The sequence below is a fragment of the Felis catus genome, chromosome D2, assembly GCF_018350175.1.
Source record: "Felis catus isolate Fca126 chromosome D2, F.catus_Fca126_mat1.0, whole genome shotgun sequence".
NCBI classification, from domain to species: Eukaryota; Metazoa; Chordata; class Mammalia; order Carnivora; family Felidae; genus Felis; species Felis catus.
Genome location: NC_058378.1, coordinates 55,634,927 through 55,654,857, shown reverse-complemented (window position 1 = coordinate 55,654,857; position 19,931 = coordinate 55,634,927). Strand labels below are relative to the sequence as shown.

Sequence of the window (19,931 nt, the reverse complement as noted above, 5' to 3'; positions counted from 1 at the left end):
AAGGTCCTCAAATAGCTAACCCATTTGTCTATACATAATTCATAGTTTAGTCCCCCTCTTTCCACAAATTTGTGAGATTTCCTTATATATGAATTTTCTTATATAGACTAGAGATCACTTCTGGACTATTCCATGTTGCAGGGTTGTTGTAGCTTTAAAACATATTTTGATGTCTGATGAGGCCCGTCCTCCCTTAGTGCTCTTTCTTGACTGTTATCACCTAATTATGCAGATGAACTTTAATACCACCTTATCATAATAAGAAAACCATTGAGACTTTGATTGAAGCATAATAAACCTACACATTAATTTGAAAAAAAATCAACATAGCATGTCTTTCTTTTCATGTCAGTCACTTTTTATAGCTTTTAGTAGAATTTTACATTCTTGACATAGTATCACACTTTTGTATCAAGGTTATTTCTAGAAATGTGGTGCTCTTTGCTATTTTAAATATAATTTATTATTTTATTTATATCATTATATAAAATTTTATTTTATATTATTTATATTCGTAAGATAGCCATTAGCCACATGTAGCAATTTAAATTTAAATTAATTAAAATAAAATAAAATGTAAAACTCCGTTCCTCAATTACATTAGCCACATTTCAAGTGCCCAGTAACCACATGTGGTTATTGAAAAGCTCAGATATAGAACTTTTCCACCATTGCAGAAAGTTCTATTGCACAGCTGTATAGTGGTATTGTTGATCCATTGTTGATCCAGTGGTATTGTTGACCTTATGTGTTATTACAGTATCTTATTTTATTTGGGAACACTTTTCAACTTATTCTTTTAAATTTCTAGGAAGAGCAGTTGCTTTTACCCAAACTTCTGGTTTATTTTCTGTGACAGTATTACCCTGATTCTCTTCCTAAAGATGAAAGATGAAAGATGATTCTCTTCCTAAAGATCTTCCTAAAGATGAAAGCAGGAAGGGCCAATATATCCCTGATGGTTGCTACTCCTACACTCGCCATGGCAGACATCACTAATCAATCACAGCACTCTTTGCTGTTCCCTGAACTATTGCTGTTTTTGAAACTGACATCTTCGTGCCTTGCTCTTCTCTGGTTCCTGAGATGGAATAGGATGCAGTGGCAGGAAAAGAGGTGTCTTCCCCATGTGTGCTCCCCAGAGGAGGGCCTTGATCCCACCTCCTGAGAGTAGTTCTCCAGTCATTCTCCTCCATGGCCTTCTATGGCCCCACTCAGGGAGGCCTGTCTTTTCTGTTTCATTATTCTTATTGCACTATCTGAAGAGGACATCATTTTCAGCCTACTTCCTTCCCCATAGAAGGTTGGGGGCCCAAGGATCACTAGGGTTCATTTTAAATCTCAAACAGTTGAGGTCTTTTGCAGGCCATACTAGTGGGCGTTTTGGGCACAATACTTTTCTGAAATGTGAGCTGTCTTCCTATTTGATTCAGCTCCACATGCCATAGCCACACCACAGTCATTTCCTAGACATGCCTCTCTGTCCGGCGTAATGGCTGGCACCTTGCACTTATGAGGCCTCTGTGAGGGAACCACACTTTTGGTCTCCTGTACCGAACCATGCTTCTCACACTGCAAGAATGTACTGGGCACCATCTAGACTGGCCCTCGCTATAGAGTTGAGTTCTTTTTTTGTCTCACACCAATTTCTTCAGGTATATTTACATACTGTACAATTACCCATTGTAAGTGTACAATTCAATGATTTTAGTAAGTTCATAGTTGTGCAACCATCACCACCATTAAATTATGGAACATTTCCACCGCCTGGAAAAGTTCCCTCATACCCATTTATAGTCAAGTCCCCATCCTGACCCCAACCTTAGCGATCACTTTTCTGACTCTGTAAATTAGCCTTTTCTAGACATTCAGGATAAATGGAATCATCTTTTGCATCTAGCTTTTTTCACTTAGCTAGATGTTTTTGAACTTCATACATGTTGTAGCATGTGTCAATAGTTTGTTCTTTTTAATTGCTGAATAGTTTTCCATTTTATATGTATGTCACTTTTTGTTGATCTGCTCCACAGGCAATAGACATTTATGTTGTTTTCAAGTTTGGAGCCATTGATGAATAAGGTTGCTATAAACATTTGAATTTATGTCTTTGTGTGGACATATGTTTTCATTTCTCTTGGGAAGTTTCCCTAGGAGTAGAATTTCTGGGTCTTTTGATAAGATTATGTTTAAGTTTTTAGGAAATTGCCAAATGATTTTTCTACAGGTAGTATACTATCTTATATTCCACCTAGCAATGGATGAGGGTTCCCATTTCTCTACACCACAAAGCTGAGTTTGAATTAGCCTTTGTTACTCAAAGGCCTTCTCAGTTTTCCTTTCATTGATTAGTAATGAGAATAGGTTGGGTCTTCCCTCAATTTCTGCACTCTCCCTATTCCTTTTCATTCCACTATAAATTGCCTAATTCTCTATAAAACTCTTTTCTTTCTTATCAAATGCAGCTAATAGCAACCAAAGCATGCTATTAACATTCTGACTCTCCATCTCTCCACTCAAAGCCATAGTTCATTCAGTTTATCATCTGCCTTCCAAGTTAATGCAGGCAATATTTTTACCAGGTACCTTATCACTGCATAACATACATCACCTCCTTCCAGCCTTAATTAACAGTTTCCTTGACATCCACTGCCTTGTGCCCAAACACAATTTATTTTTGTTACAGTAGAACACTACTTCTGATAGCAATTTCTGTATTAGTCAGGATGAAGATATTGTGCTCTGGTAACAAATAGCCCCAAATCTCAGAGACTTATAAAAATAGCAGTTTTTATCCTCCTTATTCATGCCACGTATCCATCCTGATCAGCCATATCTCTGCTCCACATCATATTTACTCTAGAACCCAGGGTGATAGAGTCACCGCATTCTGGAATGTTGCTTGTCTCTTGGTAAAAGGAAAAGAGGACATGTGAATCATGCACTAACTCTTAAAGCTTCCTCTCACATTTAATTAGTCAGAGCAGGTGAAGTGGCCAGTCCTAACATTAATGGGACAGAGACAGATAATCTTCCCCAGGGAAAGGCAGCAAATATTGTGAACAGTAGTATCATTTACCACATTATGCTTTTTTTTTTTTTTTTTTTTTTTTTAATATCCTGGAGACTCTGGCAAAGAAAGAAACAGCTGCCTCTATGTGGTAGTTTTGCCCAGAGCTGTTCACAGCTAGAGTAAGACAGGGTGTCCTTTTAAAATACCTTATAGACCTAGGCCTTTGATCTTCATGGTGGTTGGCCCTGGCCCTGTGGCTTTGATACACAGAATTATTATGTGTTATTCCTCTGTCTCTACCAGCCCCATGTGTTAGGTTCAGGGAAAGATCTGATTGGATGGACTTCATTTCTAGGGGGTGCCTGTATGGCTCAGTTGGTTAAGTGTCTGACTCTCGATTTCTGCTCAGGTCATGATCTCATGGTTCATGAGATCAAGCCCCATGTCAGGCTCACGTTAACAGCGTGGAGCCTGCTTGAGATTCTCTCTCTCTCTCTCTCTCTCTCTCTCTCTCTCTGCCTGTTCACTCCTGTTCACTCTCTCTCTCTAAATAAATAAATAAATAAACATTAAAAAAATACTTTACAGACCTAGGCCTTTGATCTTTAAGGTGGTTGACCCCAGTCCTAGGACTTTAATACACAGAATTATTACATGTCATTCCTCTGTTCACTCTCTCTCTGTTCACTGTTCACTCTCTCTCTCTCTCAAAATAAATAAATAAACATTAAAAAAATACTTTACAGACCTAGGCCTTTGATCTTCAAGGTGGTTGACCCCAGTCCTAGGACTTTATTACACAAAATTATTACATGTCATTCCTCTGTCTCTGCCAGCCCTATGTGTTGGGTTCAGGGAGAAATTTGATTGGACGGACTTTCATTTCTAGAGTTTTCCATCCAACGTCCAATGTCCTCTGAAACATTCATAAATCCATTTTTTTTCTTGATCTCCAGCTTAAATGGACCCATTTATGGTTTTTTTTTTTCTTCCCAGCTGTCTTTTGGGGAGACATTGCCTTGGACGAAGAGGACCTGAAGTTATTTCATATTGACAAAGCCAGAGACTGGATCAAGCAGTCAGTAGAGGAAGGGGGACATAGCACAGGTAAGTACTGTGTCCCCTACTTCTCTTTCTCTGGGGAGAGGGGTCAGGGACTCCAGCAAGGGTAGGTGTGGACCATGAGACGTCAGTATCTGACCTGTCAGTCCCATGCACACCTGTTTGTGGAAAACCAGAGGGACGCTCTTTCTGCCCTACAGGCTATGGAGCCAGAGCCTCCGATCTGCTGATCCTTGTAAGAGAACATCCATTTGCCTCTTTATCTGAAGGTTCAGACTCCAGCTCAGAGGGTTCAGACTTGAGCTCAGTGTGGCTTCTCAGGACTTTGGCCTCAGGGTCCAGCACTTCCCAGACTGGAGAGAATTACTGCATGGGCTCCATTTAGGGCATGTTTGTTGATGATGCTCCTAATGCTTAGCACTGGGGGGAGATGTTTGCCCATGGGGTGCTGTGCTCTTCTTTTGCAGACAAACCAGGAAATACGATGGGGCTTCTGACGTTGGTACTCTTCTCCCTCCTTGCCTCCACCCTGGGGTGAATAGTAGGGGGACTGTGTCTTGAGTTCTCAGTCACCCTGCCCATTGGGCTCAGATGCCTCAGCTCCGGGGAATCCCCATTCTGAAAAGCAGCAGAAGGGGAGGCTGTGCTGTGAGGCTAATGGGCCAGTGTGGCTCACGATGGCTTGCTATTTGGTGACCAGGGCTCACACGTGCCTGTTGCCAAACGACCTCTGCTACTTGCAGCCCCTCCTCCCACCCTCTTTCCTTTCTCTTGAGACTTTTTAACACTTACTGTGGTAAGAACCAAGGGGTTTACTCCCTTGACAAATTTTTAAGTGTACAAACTGTATTATAAACTATGGGCCCAGTGTGGTATGGCAGATCTTCAGAACTTACTTATCTTGTATAACTGAAGTTTTGTACCCTTTTCGGGAGGCACCTGCCATGGCCAAATGCAGTGCTGGAAAAAGAGGAGTAAGATGTGACTCCTGCTTTCAAGGAAACCATTCATGCCAGGCAGACAGGGTTTAGACTTGGACAAGCTGTCCAACATCTCCAAGGCTCACTTTTCCTATCTGCAAAATGGGGATGAAACCGGCACTCACTCCATAGGGGGTTGGGAGGATGGAGTCCAGGGTAATGCACCAGCCTGGTGCCTGGTACATAGCAAGTTCTCAGGCAATGGCAGATATGATCACTGAGGTGCTCCCAGTCTAGTGGAATGAGGCTGTCAGATAAATAGATGAAGGGCGGTTCCTCACGGCAAGTGCTCTGACGAACCAAGAGCAGTGGGAAGAGACAAGAGTGAGGGGAGGAAGCCTACCCAGCTGAGCCGGGAAAGGCATTGTGGGAATGGGAACTCTTGCATTATGTCTTGAAGGATGAGTATGAGTTCCTGAAGTCAAGAATTGAAAAGAGACATTTCAGGCAGTGGGGAAGCCATGTGGGGAGTATGAGAGGGCTTATCTCTACTCTGGGAACAGCGGTAAGGTGTGAGTCCCTGGAGTGTGGCTCTTTGGGGTAGGCTGTGGTAGACAGATGCTCCTGGAAAGGGTGGCCAGGGTAGATGGTGAGGATGCCTGTCAGAGGGGTGAGTAGAAATGTGCCCAGAGTAAGGGGGCAACTCCCATGGCTCAAATATGAGCAACTACTGGGACTGGCCAAGTCCAAGCTCCTGCCAGGGGCTGGGGGAGGAGGGGACCCAGGATCCCCATCTGTTTGAATTTTAAATGGGCTTTTACAAACCAAATTATTTTTCACACCAATATACACAACCTTAATCGGGCTCTCACAAAAGGAAGCATCTCCATAATTCTACCACTGCAACTAACCAGTTCTTACCTGGAGGCCTAGAGAAGTTGACCTCATTGTCATCTCTGTGTGGTTAAAATTTTTTAAACTTCTTTTTGCAATATTGCTTAAAAATAGTAAATTCACATGTCTCAAATACACAGGATTGTGAACTTTTACATATGTCCACATAAACGCCACCCAGACCAAGGCATGGAACATTTCCAGAGCCATGGACGCTCCCTCATGCCCCCTCCCAGTCAGTACCCATCCCACTCTCCTGGCCTCTGTCACACGGACTTATTGTACCTGCATAAATAGAGTCACACAGCATGCGTTGTTTGTGTCTGTCTTATTTCACTCAGCTTTTTGACCTTGTTGCGTGAAGCAGTTTGTCTCTCGTTGTTGCGTGTGGTATTCTCTTGTGTGACCGAATGCTAGTGAAGTCATCCTTCTGTTGACAGACATTTAGACAGGTCACAGTTTTGGGCTGTGATCCGTAAAGCTGCTGCTGACATTCTTAGACGTATGTTAGGATGGACGCAAGCACTGGTACCCACGGGGCAAGCACGAGTGGGATTGCTGGGTCTCGTGGTACGTAAGCTTTAGTAGATACCGTCTGTTTTCCAAAGTGCTTGCACCAATGCACACTCTGTGTGGTACATACTGACTTGGAAAGTAGGAGCGGTGACCATGCAAGATCCAGGAGGACCCTGGAGCTGGAGCTGTTTGGCTTGGGGACCCTTCTCACACACTCTGGGCCAGCACAGCAGTTACTTGATGCTTGTCCACGAACACAAGTGCTCAAGGTCACCCCTATCAGTGATCCTCTGTGGTCCTGGGGGGACCTGCCATGGCACAGCGTGGGGGTCCAGCCTTGGCAGATGTGAGTGGGAGACCCCAGAGAGAGTCTGGGAGTGGCCAGCCACCATGTGGGCCAGCTCCTGGAGAGTTGCCTGCCTGGAAGGTTGCCTACGATGCTCAGTGCAGGGAAGCCTGGAAGCCCTGCCTTCACCTCTCTCACAGCACTCCCCAAGGCCAGCATGGTCAGCCTCCTGGTCTAAGAACTTGGATCTTCTCTTTCCTTCTTCCCTGTGAACTCAGAGAAGTAGAGTCCACATCAAATTTGCCTTCAGATCCCTTGAAGGTGGCCCAGTCCCTTGTACCTAGAAGGCACTGGTCAACATGGGTGAGAGAGGAAGAAGGAAGAGGCCTGTGGAGATCAGCAGATCCTGGAACCATCTCCTAGGGATTTAGACGATCAAGAGCTCCAATAGGGCTTTGCTTCCTGACAGATGGTTAAAGCACCGACTACAGTCATGGGCTTTGGGGTCAGACCATCTGGGCTTGGATTTTTGAGCTGGGTCTCAGTTTCTTCATCTATAAAATAGGAATAGTAATGCTGCAAGGACAAAAAGAATATGTATGAAGTGCTTAGCACAGTGCCTGGCTAATAATAAGAGCTCAATAAATATCAAATCTGCCACCTCTTCATTGTTAGTAGGAATAGTATTTACAGAAAGCCCACTGATCTGGAGGGTGTAGGGCTAAAATGGAGAGTGGGGAAACTTTACAATGTACCGGAGGGAACTTGCAGCTTGGGTTTGAGGCCTTTGAAACATGTACCTACCTAGTGTTTCCTCCTTCCCAAGCTTGGAATTTTTTTTTTTTTCTGTGTGTTTTTATGGGAAAGTGATTTTTATCCTGATCACTTTTCTCTGCGGGCCAATAGTACTTTGCAACTATCTAGAATAGTTGTTTTATTTTCAGAATGGGAATACTTTTTATTGTTTTTGCTGATTAAACCAATACTGCCAGTTGTTTGGGAAAAAAAAAAAAGTCCAATAGCTCAAAATTATAGAAAATAGAAAGTAAAAATCTCCTGTTCTCTCAGCTCCAGGGATCCGTGCTGTTATCAGTTTGCTGGATTACTTCCAGCCTTGCCAGGCTCAGGCCATGTGCATATAGGTATTTTTAAAACATAGAAAGGATTTTTCTCAACACCGTCTTGTGCAGCCTGTGTATTTCATTTAACACCACCTCACAGACATCTTTTCATGCGGTACATTGTGGTCTAATCACATTTAATGTGCAACTCTGCCACAATTCATCAAGCTAATCCTGTACAGATGGGCATGAAGATTGTTTCCCTCTTTTTTCTGGTAATTTTTTCCTATTAGAAACAATGAGGCTGTGAACAACTTTGTGCATAGATCCTTAAACATTTGCTTTGATTAAAAAACTAACTAAATAAAAAGGAACCACACTTTTACTCCGTCTTCCTGCTTCCAAATGTGCAAAAAGATGTATTCTTAGATTTAGGTTATTTCATTTCCAAGCATTGGTTAGTGTTCCTGTGTTTTAGGGGAGGGAAGGAGTTTTGAGGGGAGGGGGCGCTGAATCCCTGGAGGGGATCAGAGCAGGGAGGGTTCAGAACCTTGCAGTGTAACCCCAGAAGGCTTCTTTCCCTGGTTCATCCTGTGAGTTTGGAGCTGTTCTCTTGGCTACAGAATGAAACCGTATCTTTGCCCTAGAAGTGACCAAGTTGGCCTCATTCTCTAGATGTGCCCAGTGTCCTAAATTCAGTGAGTGGCAGAACCGGGGTCGGAACCAGGCTTCCCAACTCCCAGGCCAGGGAGTCCTCCCTTGTACCTCCAGGTGTCCTCCCCTGCACCCACCTGTCGGCCGTGTTGCCAGTCAGAAGGAACAGAGAGCAGCAGAGGTGCGTGGAATCAATCATTCCTTTGCCATCACTTGGAAGGTAGGCTGGAGCCTCTATGGGCCAAAGGGTGAGCAAAGACCTTGTGCCTGGGTTGGTTTAGGAGCCCAATGAGAGTGCTGCACTGGCCACAGAAGAGAGCTGCTGAGGACCCTGGGACCCCCAGCCGGGAGCCCCCTCGCTGTTTGCTTAAAGCAGTCAGTCTCCCTGCCTCTAGTCCCTCCTTCCCCATCCTGCTTCCAGGTGATCTTCCTGGCCCTGACCTTGAAACCACCAAACAATGGTCCCCCAAACTCATGTCTACGTGGAATCTCAGAATGTGACCTTATTTGGAAACAGAGGACTTGCAGACGTAATTAATTAAGGGTCTTGGGATGAGAGCTAAATGCAGTGACTGGCGTCTTTATAAGAGGAGGGGAGCACACAGACGCAGAGGAGGCCGTGTGAAGAGGACCGCAGAGACCGGAGTGAAGCATCTACAGGCCAGGGAGCACCACAGAGCTGTCACCCGTTAGCCAGAGGCGAGGCAGGATTCTTCCCTAGAGCCTGCAGAGGGAGCACGGCTCGGCCAACACCTTGACTTCAGGCTTCTAGCCTCCGGGACTGGGAGGGAATGGATTTCTGCTGTCTTAAGCCATACACTTTGTGGTAGTTTGTTATAGCAGTCCCAGGAAATTAACACAACTGCAGTGCTGAAGACCCTTCGTGGCTCCCTGTCACCCAGCAGAAACATTCCTTAGTCTGACCTTCGTCTGGGCCCTCCACACTCTGTCTACCACCTGTGTATCCAGCCCCCTTCCCTCTCCTGGTCCTCCAGCCAAACATAATGACATTGTCTGCACAAGCCCCCTGTTTCCCTCCTTTCAGCCTCTGTCCCAGCTATGCCCTCTACCCCTCTTTCTGCAGAGAAAGAAAGGAAGGCCCTGAGAAAGCCAGTGACTCCTCCAGGGCCCTCCAACTGGTGTGCTTTCGTGACTGGGCATGGCCGCCAGTTTGGGAGGCCACCTGGGTTGACAGTGCTGTTAAAATCAGCCCGTGTTGTGCTTGGGATTGAAAGAGTTCTATTTTCTCGCCGTTTTCAGACAGGCCCCTGCCCCTGCCACGGGAGCTGCCGGAGGAAGCGGCAGCAGCATCTTGGATGTGTGCGGGGCAAGGAGGCAAGAGTGCATTCTGCAGGGAGAGAAAGTCCTTCTGTGTGCATTTCATTTGCAGAAAGAAGAATGGGAGCTCTGAGCAGGCATGGGCCAAGCTGTTCCATGAATGGGACCCTTGAATTAACATTGCAGAGTTTCCTAAAGCTGCTAATCGGATTAGCTGTGTACTGAAGGAAGTACTTAGCGGGACACACACACTCTCTGGCCCTCCTGCATCTTCTTCCATGTGATGGTGCAAGCCTGATGGCCCCGTTTCTGAGTTCCGAGACACCTCTTCTGCTAACCACACAAGGTGGAGGGCAGTGTGGTTGATGTTTTGGACTTTTATTTGTTTGTATCTTCCCAGGGAGCCAGTGTTGCACATTCTCATCTTCACAAATATCTGGGAACCTGGAGAGGAAGTATCGCCTTGCATTATCTCCATCCGGATAGTGGATCTGATTTCTTGGTCTTTGTAAGGAGGACTCGGAAAGGGGAAATGGTTGTGATGACTTATTGGCTCTGATGGAAGCTGATGTTCCCGCCTTGTCTATTCTGAGCCACTGGGCCATGTCCAGCTCTATTTAAGAAACCATCCTTCCTCTAAATCCTCGGTTCCTAAACCCCTGCCATCTGTGTGAGTGTCTGCATGAGCCCAGCAGTTTGAGCCCCTGACTTCAAAAGAATGAAACAGCAGGAGTGAAACATGGGTTTGGATAACTTGCCTCCCCTCTCTGGGCCTCCTCTCTGAACCCTGAGGGCCCACCCACCTGGCAGACCCTTCAGCTCCTAGACTTAGTGGTACATGTTATCGTTCTGTAGATTTAAACTCTGGTGTTTCAGGCCAGAGAAAAGAGGGGGTGCAAAGGCCATTGGGCATCAAGGGGCACAATTAGGCATCCAAGGCTAATGCATACCCATGCATACCCATGAGATGCCCACATGTACTCTGAGGCTTTCTGGGCTCATAGAGTTTCTGGGTTCACAGGGTTTCTTTCTCTCCTTGCCTTCCAAGGTTTGAAGCTCTCAAAGGAGACCCAACATGTCTCTACTCCCAACACATTTTTAGCTTCGAGGCTCTTGAGAGAGCTTGTGGGTGGGGTTGTTTTAAGCAGCCCCATCGACAGGCTGTGATTTTCAGCCTCCATTCCTGTGGAGACATTCCCTAAACTTTGTAGACATGGCTTCACCATCTCATTAATTTTCTTTATTGGATGTGGGAGTGTCCAGATAAGAAGTGGGGCAGTGAGTGGCTCCCTGTGACATCTTGTAGAGGAGACAATATTCTGAGTAATGGATGAATGCCAGGTTAAACTCTTGCTAGGGCAGTGAATTGGATTCAAGTCTGTCTCCTAGCATCATGCAATGCCAAATGCTGTCTTAGCAAAATCTGGTGGCCTCTGCTCCTGGTGCCACTACTGACTTAGAAAGCTGAAGAGGGACAAGAGGCTGTCAGGGAGCAATCTTTTTTTTATTATTTTTTTATTTTTTTAATTTACATCCAAATTAGTTAGCATCTAGTGCCCCAATGATTTCAGGAGTAGATTCCTTAGTGCCCCTTACCCATTTAGCCCATCCCCCTTCCCACAACCCCTCCAGTAACCCTCAGTTTGTTCTCCATATTTATGAGTCTCTTATGTTTTGTCCCCCTCCCTGTTTTTATATTATTTTTGTTTCCCTTCCTTTATGTTCGTCTGTTTTGTCTCTTAAATTCTTCATATGAATGAAATCATATGATATTTGTCTTTCTCTGACTAATTTCACTTAGCACAATACCCTCTAGTTCCATCCACGTAGTTGCAAATGGCAAGATTTCATTCTTTTTGATTGCCGAGTAATACTCCATTGTATGTGTATACCACATCTTCTTTATCCATTCATCTGTCGATGGTCATTTGGGCTCTTTCCATACTTTGGCTATTGTTGATAGTGCTGCTTTAAACACGGGGTGCATGTGTCCCTTTGAAACAGCACACCTGTATCCCTTGGATAAATGCCTAGGAGTGCAATTGCTGGGTTGTAGGATAGCTCTATTTTGAATTTTTTGAGGAACCTCCATCCTGTTTTCCAGAGTGGCTGCCCCAGCTTGCATTGCCACCAACAATGCAAAAGAGATCCTCTTTCTCCGCATCCTCACCAACATCTGTTGTTGCCTGAGTTGTTAATGTTAGCCATTCTGACAAGTGCAAGGTGGTATCTCATTGTGGTTTTGATTTATATTTCTGTCAGAGAGCAATCTACTCATCATCTCCACTGTCTCCTCCAGAGCTTTGGAGGAAGGAGTGCCCAGACAATAAGGTCTTGGTGACCTCTTTTCTCTAAGTAAATTGTACTTGACATTTTTGGGGTTCATAGACCTCTTTGAGAGTCTGATGAATATTGTGAGCACTTCTCTGAGAAAAAAGGACACGCACGCACACACACAATTTTGCCTGGAATTTCAAGAGATTTAGCTACTCCATGGATCCCAAGTTATGAAGCTCTTGTCCATGGTCTCCCTTTTCTGAGTGCTTCCTCACTCTTGGAAAGGTTCTCCTCATGTGGACACCCGGGCCCCGGCAGGACTGCAGTGCAGAGAGGCTTGGATGATGGAGTCAGGCAGGCCTGGGTTCGCCTCTCTGGCTCCATATTGATTAGCTGGGGAATTCAGGGTGACTCGTTCCCTATATGTAAAACAGGATATTAATGCCTGTCTTGCAGGGGCATTGAGAAGTGGGATAGGTAAAGCATTTATGCCAGGGTCTGACACCTGGGAAGCACCTGATAAATAATAGCCACCATGGCCACACCTGTGCTGGCTCCTCTGTCTTCTCTTCTCTCTGGCCCACCTCTTTGTCTCAGACTCCACACTGCCAAATGCCCTAAATTCTTTTTTGTTGCTGTGCGTACTCTGCAGCACCTCCCTGGGGTCTCTGGAGCTGGGCCAGCACCACTGTGATCTGAGCAGGTCCTTGGGTTTAGACCCTACCCACCCAATTCCCTAGCCTTCCCTGGTCATTCTGAGTCAAACTCCAGGATCACGAAGTTAGCCAGAGAGAGATCTGAAAATGGATTAGGTGCTGATTCTTCTCTAAGAACAACAAAAAGAATAATACTAGCTAGCATTTGCTGTTGGCCGAGTAGGTCTCACATACTTTAAATACGTGATCTCACTTAACCTTCACACAACACTTCTATATGGTGGGTACTGTTGCCAAAGATATAAAAGGTAATGTTCAGAGGTATGTAATGAACACAACCAATTACAGGCAGAGCCAAGATTGGGACTTAACTCTGATGTCAAAGGCCCTACTTTTGGCCTCTATGCTCCATTGCTTCTAGAAATAGCTGCTGACATCAGCATCACTGCCGACATTGTCCCCTTGAGTTAGGGAGACTTGGTCTCCCCATCACCTCCCTTGAGAGGTGATGAAGAAAGATGTGGAAGAGTTCCATGCGCTTAGGGGGCTACACCTCATCATGCCCTCCGTTGACTCAGGTCGCATTCAGTGTGTGCCTTGCTACATCCCCCAGCCTATTGCAGCCGTGACTTGTCTTTGGTCTTGGCTCATCCTTTTTCGTTCCAGCATCAGGCTAGACACATGAAAGATGCCAGACAAACACTTATGGTCTGTGGATGGGGCTATGAGCCTCAGGAGTGCTCGGTGGCCTCCGTTCTTTCCTGCTCCTCTGCTCCCCCCAAGAGGCCAGTTGGGGTTAGGACTGTTTGCTTGAATGCAGGATGCCTCAGACTCCAGCTGGGAGTGGGGACCAGCAATGAAAGAAATGCTTAGGGGGTGGCACCCTCGGGCTGAGCGAGCCCTGATCACCTTGCAGGAAATGTCTGAAAAAGGCATCCTTTAGCCAAGTGGTCAATAGGTTATCTTTCCCGGGCCCTTCACATAGATTCCCAGATGGAAAATGCAGTCCTTAGGTCTTTGCCATGCCAGAGAGGGATTCCTCTGCCAGCATTCCTACTCACTCCTCCAGGACTCCTTTCATCCTTTCTTCCCCCAGACCTGCAGCCCCCACCCCAGCTGACTGCTCCAGTCATCTCTGCCCTCCTATGAGAATTCTTCTTGGCTCCCGTGGTGGAGACCTTGATCTTTACTTGCTGAACTCCTGTTCTGGCATGTGTATGCTTCACAGCTCTGCTGACCCTTTGACACCAACTGTCCCTCCCTCTTTCCTTCCTTCAGATAACAGATGTTAATCGGGTCCTCTTCTGTGCTCAGCACCAAGGATACAGCAGTACCCACTTTCTATCTTGCCATTTAAGAGATGGAGTTTTAGTGGTGGATGTGATTATGGTCATGCTTTGGATTGTGGGAGGAATGGGGCAGCCTGGAGGGCAGTACCTGGGATCAAAAGCCCCTGCTGGTATGGGGTGGCCACCAACCTCCCAGAGGAGGTGTGGTCCAGTAGGCAGAACCCCCACCTAGAGGGAAGGCCCCAGGTGACAGTTGTCATCCAGGCAGGAGTTGGTGTTGGGGGTCCAGCCTGGAGCACAGGGCCTGCCAGGGGGCAGAGCAGGGCCATTGGGTGGGCCAGGGTAGAGACCAAGGCAAATAGCATTGGAGGGGCCTTTAGTAGAACTCATGGGGAGTTACAGTTTTATGCTGTGAGCTCAAGAGAATAAGGCAAGGACCCCTGAACCTTCTGGGGTGTGGGTGTTAGGGAGGGCCTATAAGCTGGAGACTTGGCATGAAGACACGGGTCAGAAATTAGGCAGGAGCACACAGATCCAAACTGGGTCAAAGGTGAAGTGCTGTGGTGACCCTCCCGTGTTGAGTCTATACTCCCTATATCTCCCCAACCTAGGACCGGACTGGCCACAGCGTTGGGGCAGGCTCAGCCCGCAGACCGCAGCTCAGCCCGCAGACCGCAGGGGAGAAGGACAGTGGGGCGGGAACTGGACAAGGCCTGGCAGCTATTCTGCCCATAAACTCTTCAATTCAGGAAGATGATTTGAGATGATAAAGAGGCATCTGATAAAATGCACATCTGTTCTTTGGGAAGGAAAAAAGAATGCAACATAAGGATTCTATCATCTCGTTCCCTGGGGCCTCATTCAGGGGCTGACTTATACCTTGGATTGAAGCCAGAGTTCACTGTGAACTTGAAGTGTTAGGAAAAGTAAATTCACCTTTAGGTTGATTTTTGTTATGACTGCATTTCTCAGAATTTGGGGAAACTGGGCTGGGAGTCCGCTTGGAGCCTGAGCTGGGTGAGTGAGGGGTGGTGAGCACCCTCAGGCATTCATCCAGGGAGCTGTAATCCTGGGCCCCTCATGGACCTCGAATCCGGGAGCCTGAGTCAAAATTGGGAGATGAACTTGAGAAGCCAGGACAGACAGGATTTAGTACGTGGCATTGTAGGCAAAGTTCTCTCCGTTTCAACATACAGAATCCCACTCAAGATAGCTCAAGTGAAGAATTTACTTAAGAATATATTCTCTGGGCCACCTACACACAGAAGCTGGGGAGAGCCGGCCTCTTGGGGACTGGACTGGGAATTGGAGAGAGAGGAGCAAAGCTGGCCTCTCTTCTCAGGGATCATAAAATATCTCATTTTTGCTTTTGCCTCTTCTTGCACCTGACCCATCATGGCATGGCCACCATGCCTGAGTTCCCATCACGATCCTCAACTCAAGTGTCCCCTGCTGGGTGCCCGCAGTACCTCCCTAGGTAGGGGTACTGTGGAAATCCTCAGCGTGGAAGGAATCTCTTGGGGGAGAGAGTATAACATGAGTTGACCACGGGTCTGACAACAGAACCCCGGGGAGGTAAGAGGAGGAGACATAGTTATGATGGAGGCAGGTGGCAGGTCTGTGTCTGTGGCTCCAGAGAAGAATGAGTGATGGAGCAGCCTTTGGTTTGAAGAGCTGATTGGTGAGTGAAGACCCCCCAGGCATGGAGGTGTGGAAGCAGTCCCTTTCAGGTTAACTTAGTCTTGGGGCCAAGCCTGGGGACCTCATACCCACTTTGCCATTTCTGTTATTTCCATCGGAAAATACTTTATGAGTTCCCATCAGCCATCTTAATACATGGAATTTGGGAACACAGTCTCCTGAGAGCCAGGGACTGCCTGTGTCAGATGAGGACCCAGTCGTTGCCTCCCAGTTTTGGCCGACAGAAAGATAATGCCTTACCTCTCCGGTTCTTCTTAGTCTGATTCCACTTTCACTGCCCTTTAACTGTGTATGTTTTTGTTTGTATTTATTGAATGGAATTCTCTGTTTCCTGTTTTTAACTTAAATGTTAGTTGATCTCTAAGGCAGAATGAAATGCAATAGACCATACTTAAAGCAATCTTACCTATGCTGCCTTCCAGTCAATTGTTCTAATATCAGTGGCCTAGATAGAAACAGTACTCCTCACCGTGACTTAAGAGAACCCTGTGGTGAATCCTTTTTGATGAATTAAAGGATGCTTTTACCCAGTAAGTAATCACCCCCTAAATATTTTAGTTTTCTTAAAGCTAAGCACCTTTGCTTTTGTATCTCTTGGCCTCTTCTAGATGTGTGCATTGTGGTACAGATGGAGAGAGACCTGTGTCACAAATGCAGTTTACTACTCAAGTATTTTCTTCCTGGGCATGGTGATGAACTCATTTGTTCTTGGACAAAACCAGTGCCCCAGCCCTTCAGAGTTACCCACTGCACAACACACAGACCTTGGCCATGTCACTTCACTTCATGGGACATCCCTTTTCTTATCTGTAAAGGCTCTTTTCTTATCTATAAAAGCTCTAAGCTTCCTGAGGGCCAAGAATGAGTCTCCTGGTTCTTTTGCCAAAGATAATCCATAAATGTGTGGAGACTAAATGTGTGGTTTCTGCTACATGCACAGCTAATTAGAGAACCACCGTATCTTTGGCTTCTCCTTCATTTGATGCCTCATGGAACTTCAGAATGTTCTACTCAAATTGCATCGAACCTGGACCTTCCAGGGGCCCTCCAACAGGCTCCCATGCAGATTGGCAGAAATCTGGCAGTGGCCCCCTTTGCCCTATCTTAGAAAGTGACAACAAACAGTGATAGGAGAGAGAAAGGAAAGCTGAGGCTGTCTCACAGGCATCAGTGACAAGTGGGCCACACCCTGCGAGCTGGAGATGCAGCTTGAGGGGCAGCAGGGGATCCCACCGGTGTGAGTCTGGGATGAGACTCCTCTCCCCCTTCCATTGTGCTAACCTGCGGCTGATGTGTGGGATGGCTGGAGCAAAGTCACGTTTCTTCTGGGGCTGTTCACATCGAGGTCTGCGGGTCATTACATCTGTGGCTTCCAAGGAGGTCCAGAGAGAGGAGGTGACGATGGTGGTAGAGTTGCCAGTGAAATCTCACCCTGCATTCTTCTGGTCATCTTCTTTCTCTTTGGTGTCATTTAATGAGCTGTTTGCCCGCAAACTGTGAGAGAAAAGCCGTGCTGCTCTTGGCGCTGAGCCTCTAACTCGCTTCCATTGGTCCTTGCTTTCTGCTTCCCGGGTTCTCTGCCAGCCTCCTGCACCCCCAGCCCTGGGCTGCTGTTGCCTGAGGAAGGAGATCCTGTCTTTCCTGACACTGGCACCCCCTAGAGGCATGGCTTTCCCATTCTCTCTGCAGCCCAGAGGCCCTAAGCGGTCAGCCCACCAGCCAAATCTGGTCTGCAGATGTGTTTTGTTTGTTTTGTAGTGCTCACAGTTTTAAACTTACTGCCAACATTTTAAAAAATCAGATTTCTCATAAAAATCCAGAACTCTGGCTTCTCTTGAAAAGTTGGGAGATCTGGCCATGCTGGTCCAGCATCTCCACATGGCAGCAATCAATGGAGTTGCATAATGATGGGTTGAACTCTGGGGGAGCACGTGCCCTGCGGTTGGCCACAGACCCCACTACCCCTATTTATCTCTCATACCCAACCTCTTTCACTCCGATGTGTTGCTCGCCTGGCCTCCTAGCTCCAGGCATCTGAGTTTGCATGTCAGGCCAGTGGGGAAAGGACACCATCTTTGGACCCTAAATCAGGTCCCATGGCACTGGCCATGCGGCTTCTCTCTTCTCTGTCGAGGGAGGAGGGTCAGAACGTCAACTACCACCTGGTCATCTGACAGAAGATCCTTCTTCTGGAGGCTCTCTTCTTCTCTTCCTTGAACTTTCAGTCTCTGGCACCTCCTTGTAATACAGCATGCCATGTCCTGGGCTCTGCATGGCACTGGGGAAAAAAGCACAAAAAAGGCAAACAGGGTACTCAGTGTGTTGGGGGAGGGTAGTTTATGGCCCAGCAAATGCATTGGCATCGGAACAGATTCTTTTTGAGCTAGTGAATCAGTGCGACAGGACCATTCATAGATATTAACCTCTCTGAAACAAAGGGGCCATCACAGTTCACTGACATATGCCATCACCCAGAAAAACCCTAGTCACTTTAACCTCTGTTTACCTATATTATCTTTTTTAAGGTGGAGCCCTTGCTCTGCAGTTCTTGAACTGAGCTGACCTCTGTCCAGAAAGGTCAAAGACAGGCTATGGAATTCTGTGACCCTCTTTCTGCTTCTCTCCTCCAGGTCTTTGGAGACGGTTTGGGTTGGTCTTCCTTTCTTTGATTTCCTGAGTTCCTTGCTACTGTTTCTGTGACCCAATTCATGGGGCTTGCCCTTGGAGATTACCATTACAGACTATCATCTGTAAATCTTGATTGGTCATTTGGTCATCTGTGCAAAGGCCATGTGGTAAAACCCTCCTAAGATTTTCTATGAGGACACGTGTGCCTCTTCTGAAGAACTTTTTACTGCATAGTGAGAATCCTAACCCTTGAGTCCAGGTGACCTTTTCTTCATTATCTGGGGGTTTCCCTTCATTCTTTTCTCCTGTCATACAAGGAGACAAAGACCAAAGACTCAAGGTTAGATCCTCCCAGCTCTGTTGCATACCAGCTGGTGACCACAGATCAAGGGCTTTACCTCATCGAGCCTCAGTTTCCTCATCTGTAAAATGGGGACAACAATAACAATACCCTGGCCCACACAGGTGCAGTGAATATTGGCTGGGATAATATATGCAAACATTAGCCAACTCAGTTCAGTCCAACTCAGATGCACATATTTGTTAAGCATCTGTTACAAACACTGCACGGTGGAAATATACAGGATATTGTCTGTGTCCTCAGGGAGTTAAGTGTCTTATTAGGGAAAACAGCCTTGGTTCACAAATACTATGGGCATGGTATGATCGGGCCCAGGAGCTTCTTGAAAGGAAGGCTTACCTCTGGTCTCTTTTTCTATCTCTGGCCCTTGGTACAATGCCTGGCACAGATAGGTGCCCCATAAGAGTTTGTTAAGTGAGGGAACAAATGAACGAATGAATGAGTAAAAGGCCACGAGGGAGATGTAAATGAAGCACAGAGAAGGAGGATGCCTTTGTGAAAGAAGTAGAGTTGGGCCTCGAAGGATTTGGGCTAGGGTTGCAGTTGGAAGGGTCGTGCATTGCAGGTGGAAGGCAGAGCCTGAATGCAGTCATAGGAGGGGGAGCTTAGCAGCAAGAACCAAGGGGTTCAGGGTGGCTGGCAGGTGGGGGAGAGAAGCTGGAAGGACACATTGGGATCACACTCTGGTGGGACTTGGGCTGAGGGCTTAGGACACTCTCCCGTAAGCTGTCCTCTTTCCTGCCCCAGGGCCCGCAAAGTCTTTGCCCCTCCCCATCTGCCTTTCCCTCAAGCTCCACCGCCCCTTCTCTGGGTCCCCAAATGGCTAAATCTTTTCCTTTTCTCCCAGCCTGGGCTGTGAGCTCTTTGACTGAGCCACCCCTCCCTCTCCCCCTAATTTCTGAATAATAATCTCAACACCGTCTACTTCATATTCTTTCCTGGTCGTTTGGGGATGTTTCCTCTATCACATAGTGTGTGTTTTTGTAAGTGGTGTTAGTATTTGCACCTTGTTCATATATATATCTTCTTATGTTAGTTTCTTTATGTATTTTAATATTTGGTGAGCTGCATCCTTCCCCCTTGCCCTTGCTCTTTGTGTTTTAGAAATGTCTTGGATAACCTCACTTGTTTATTCTTCTAGGTGAATTTAAGGGTCGCTTTCCTACAAAACTCCAAGGGGATCCCAACAAAATCTTCTTAGAATTTGAGTCACGGTTGCATTAAACCCATAACTTCATTTGGACAAACTGACACATTTATATTACTTACTCAATCCACCCAGGAACATGGAGTGTCTCTTCTTCACTTACTATTATTTTTACAAATTGCAATAGAATG

The 19,931-nt window shown here is 46.4% G+C and overlaps 1 protein-coding gene across 1 annotated transcript in view; it reads left to right on the top strand.

Moving 5' to 3' along the window:
* The window catches only part of TLL2 (tolloid like 2), a 128,263-nt gene that overhangs the window by 25,317 nt on the left and 83,015 nt on the right, over positions 1 to 19,931 (top strand). Inside the window, exon 2 of the mRNA XM_023240792.2 lies at positions 4,007 to 4,117. Within this exon, the coding sequence (XP_023096560.1) occupies positions 4,007 to 4,117 (111 nt within the window). The remainder of the gene's footprint in view (positions 1 to 4,006; positions 4,118 to 19,931) is intronic.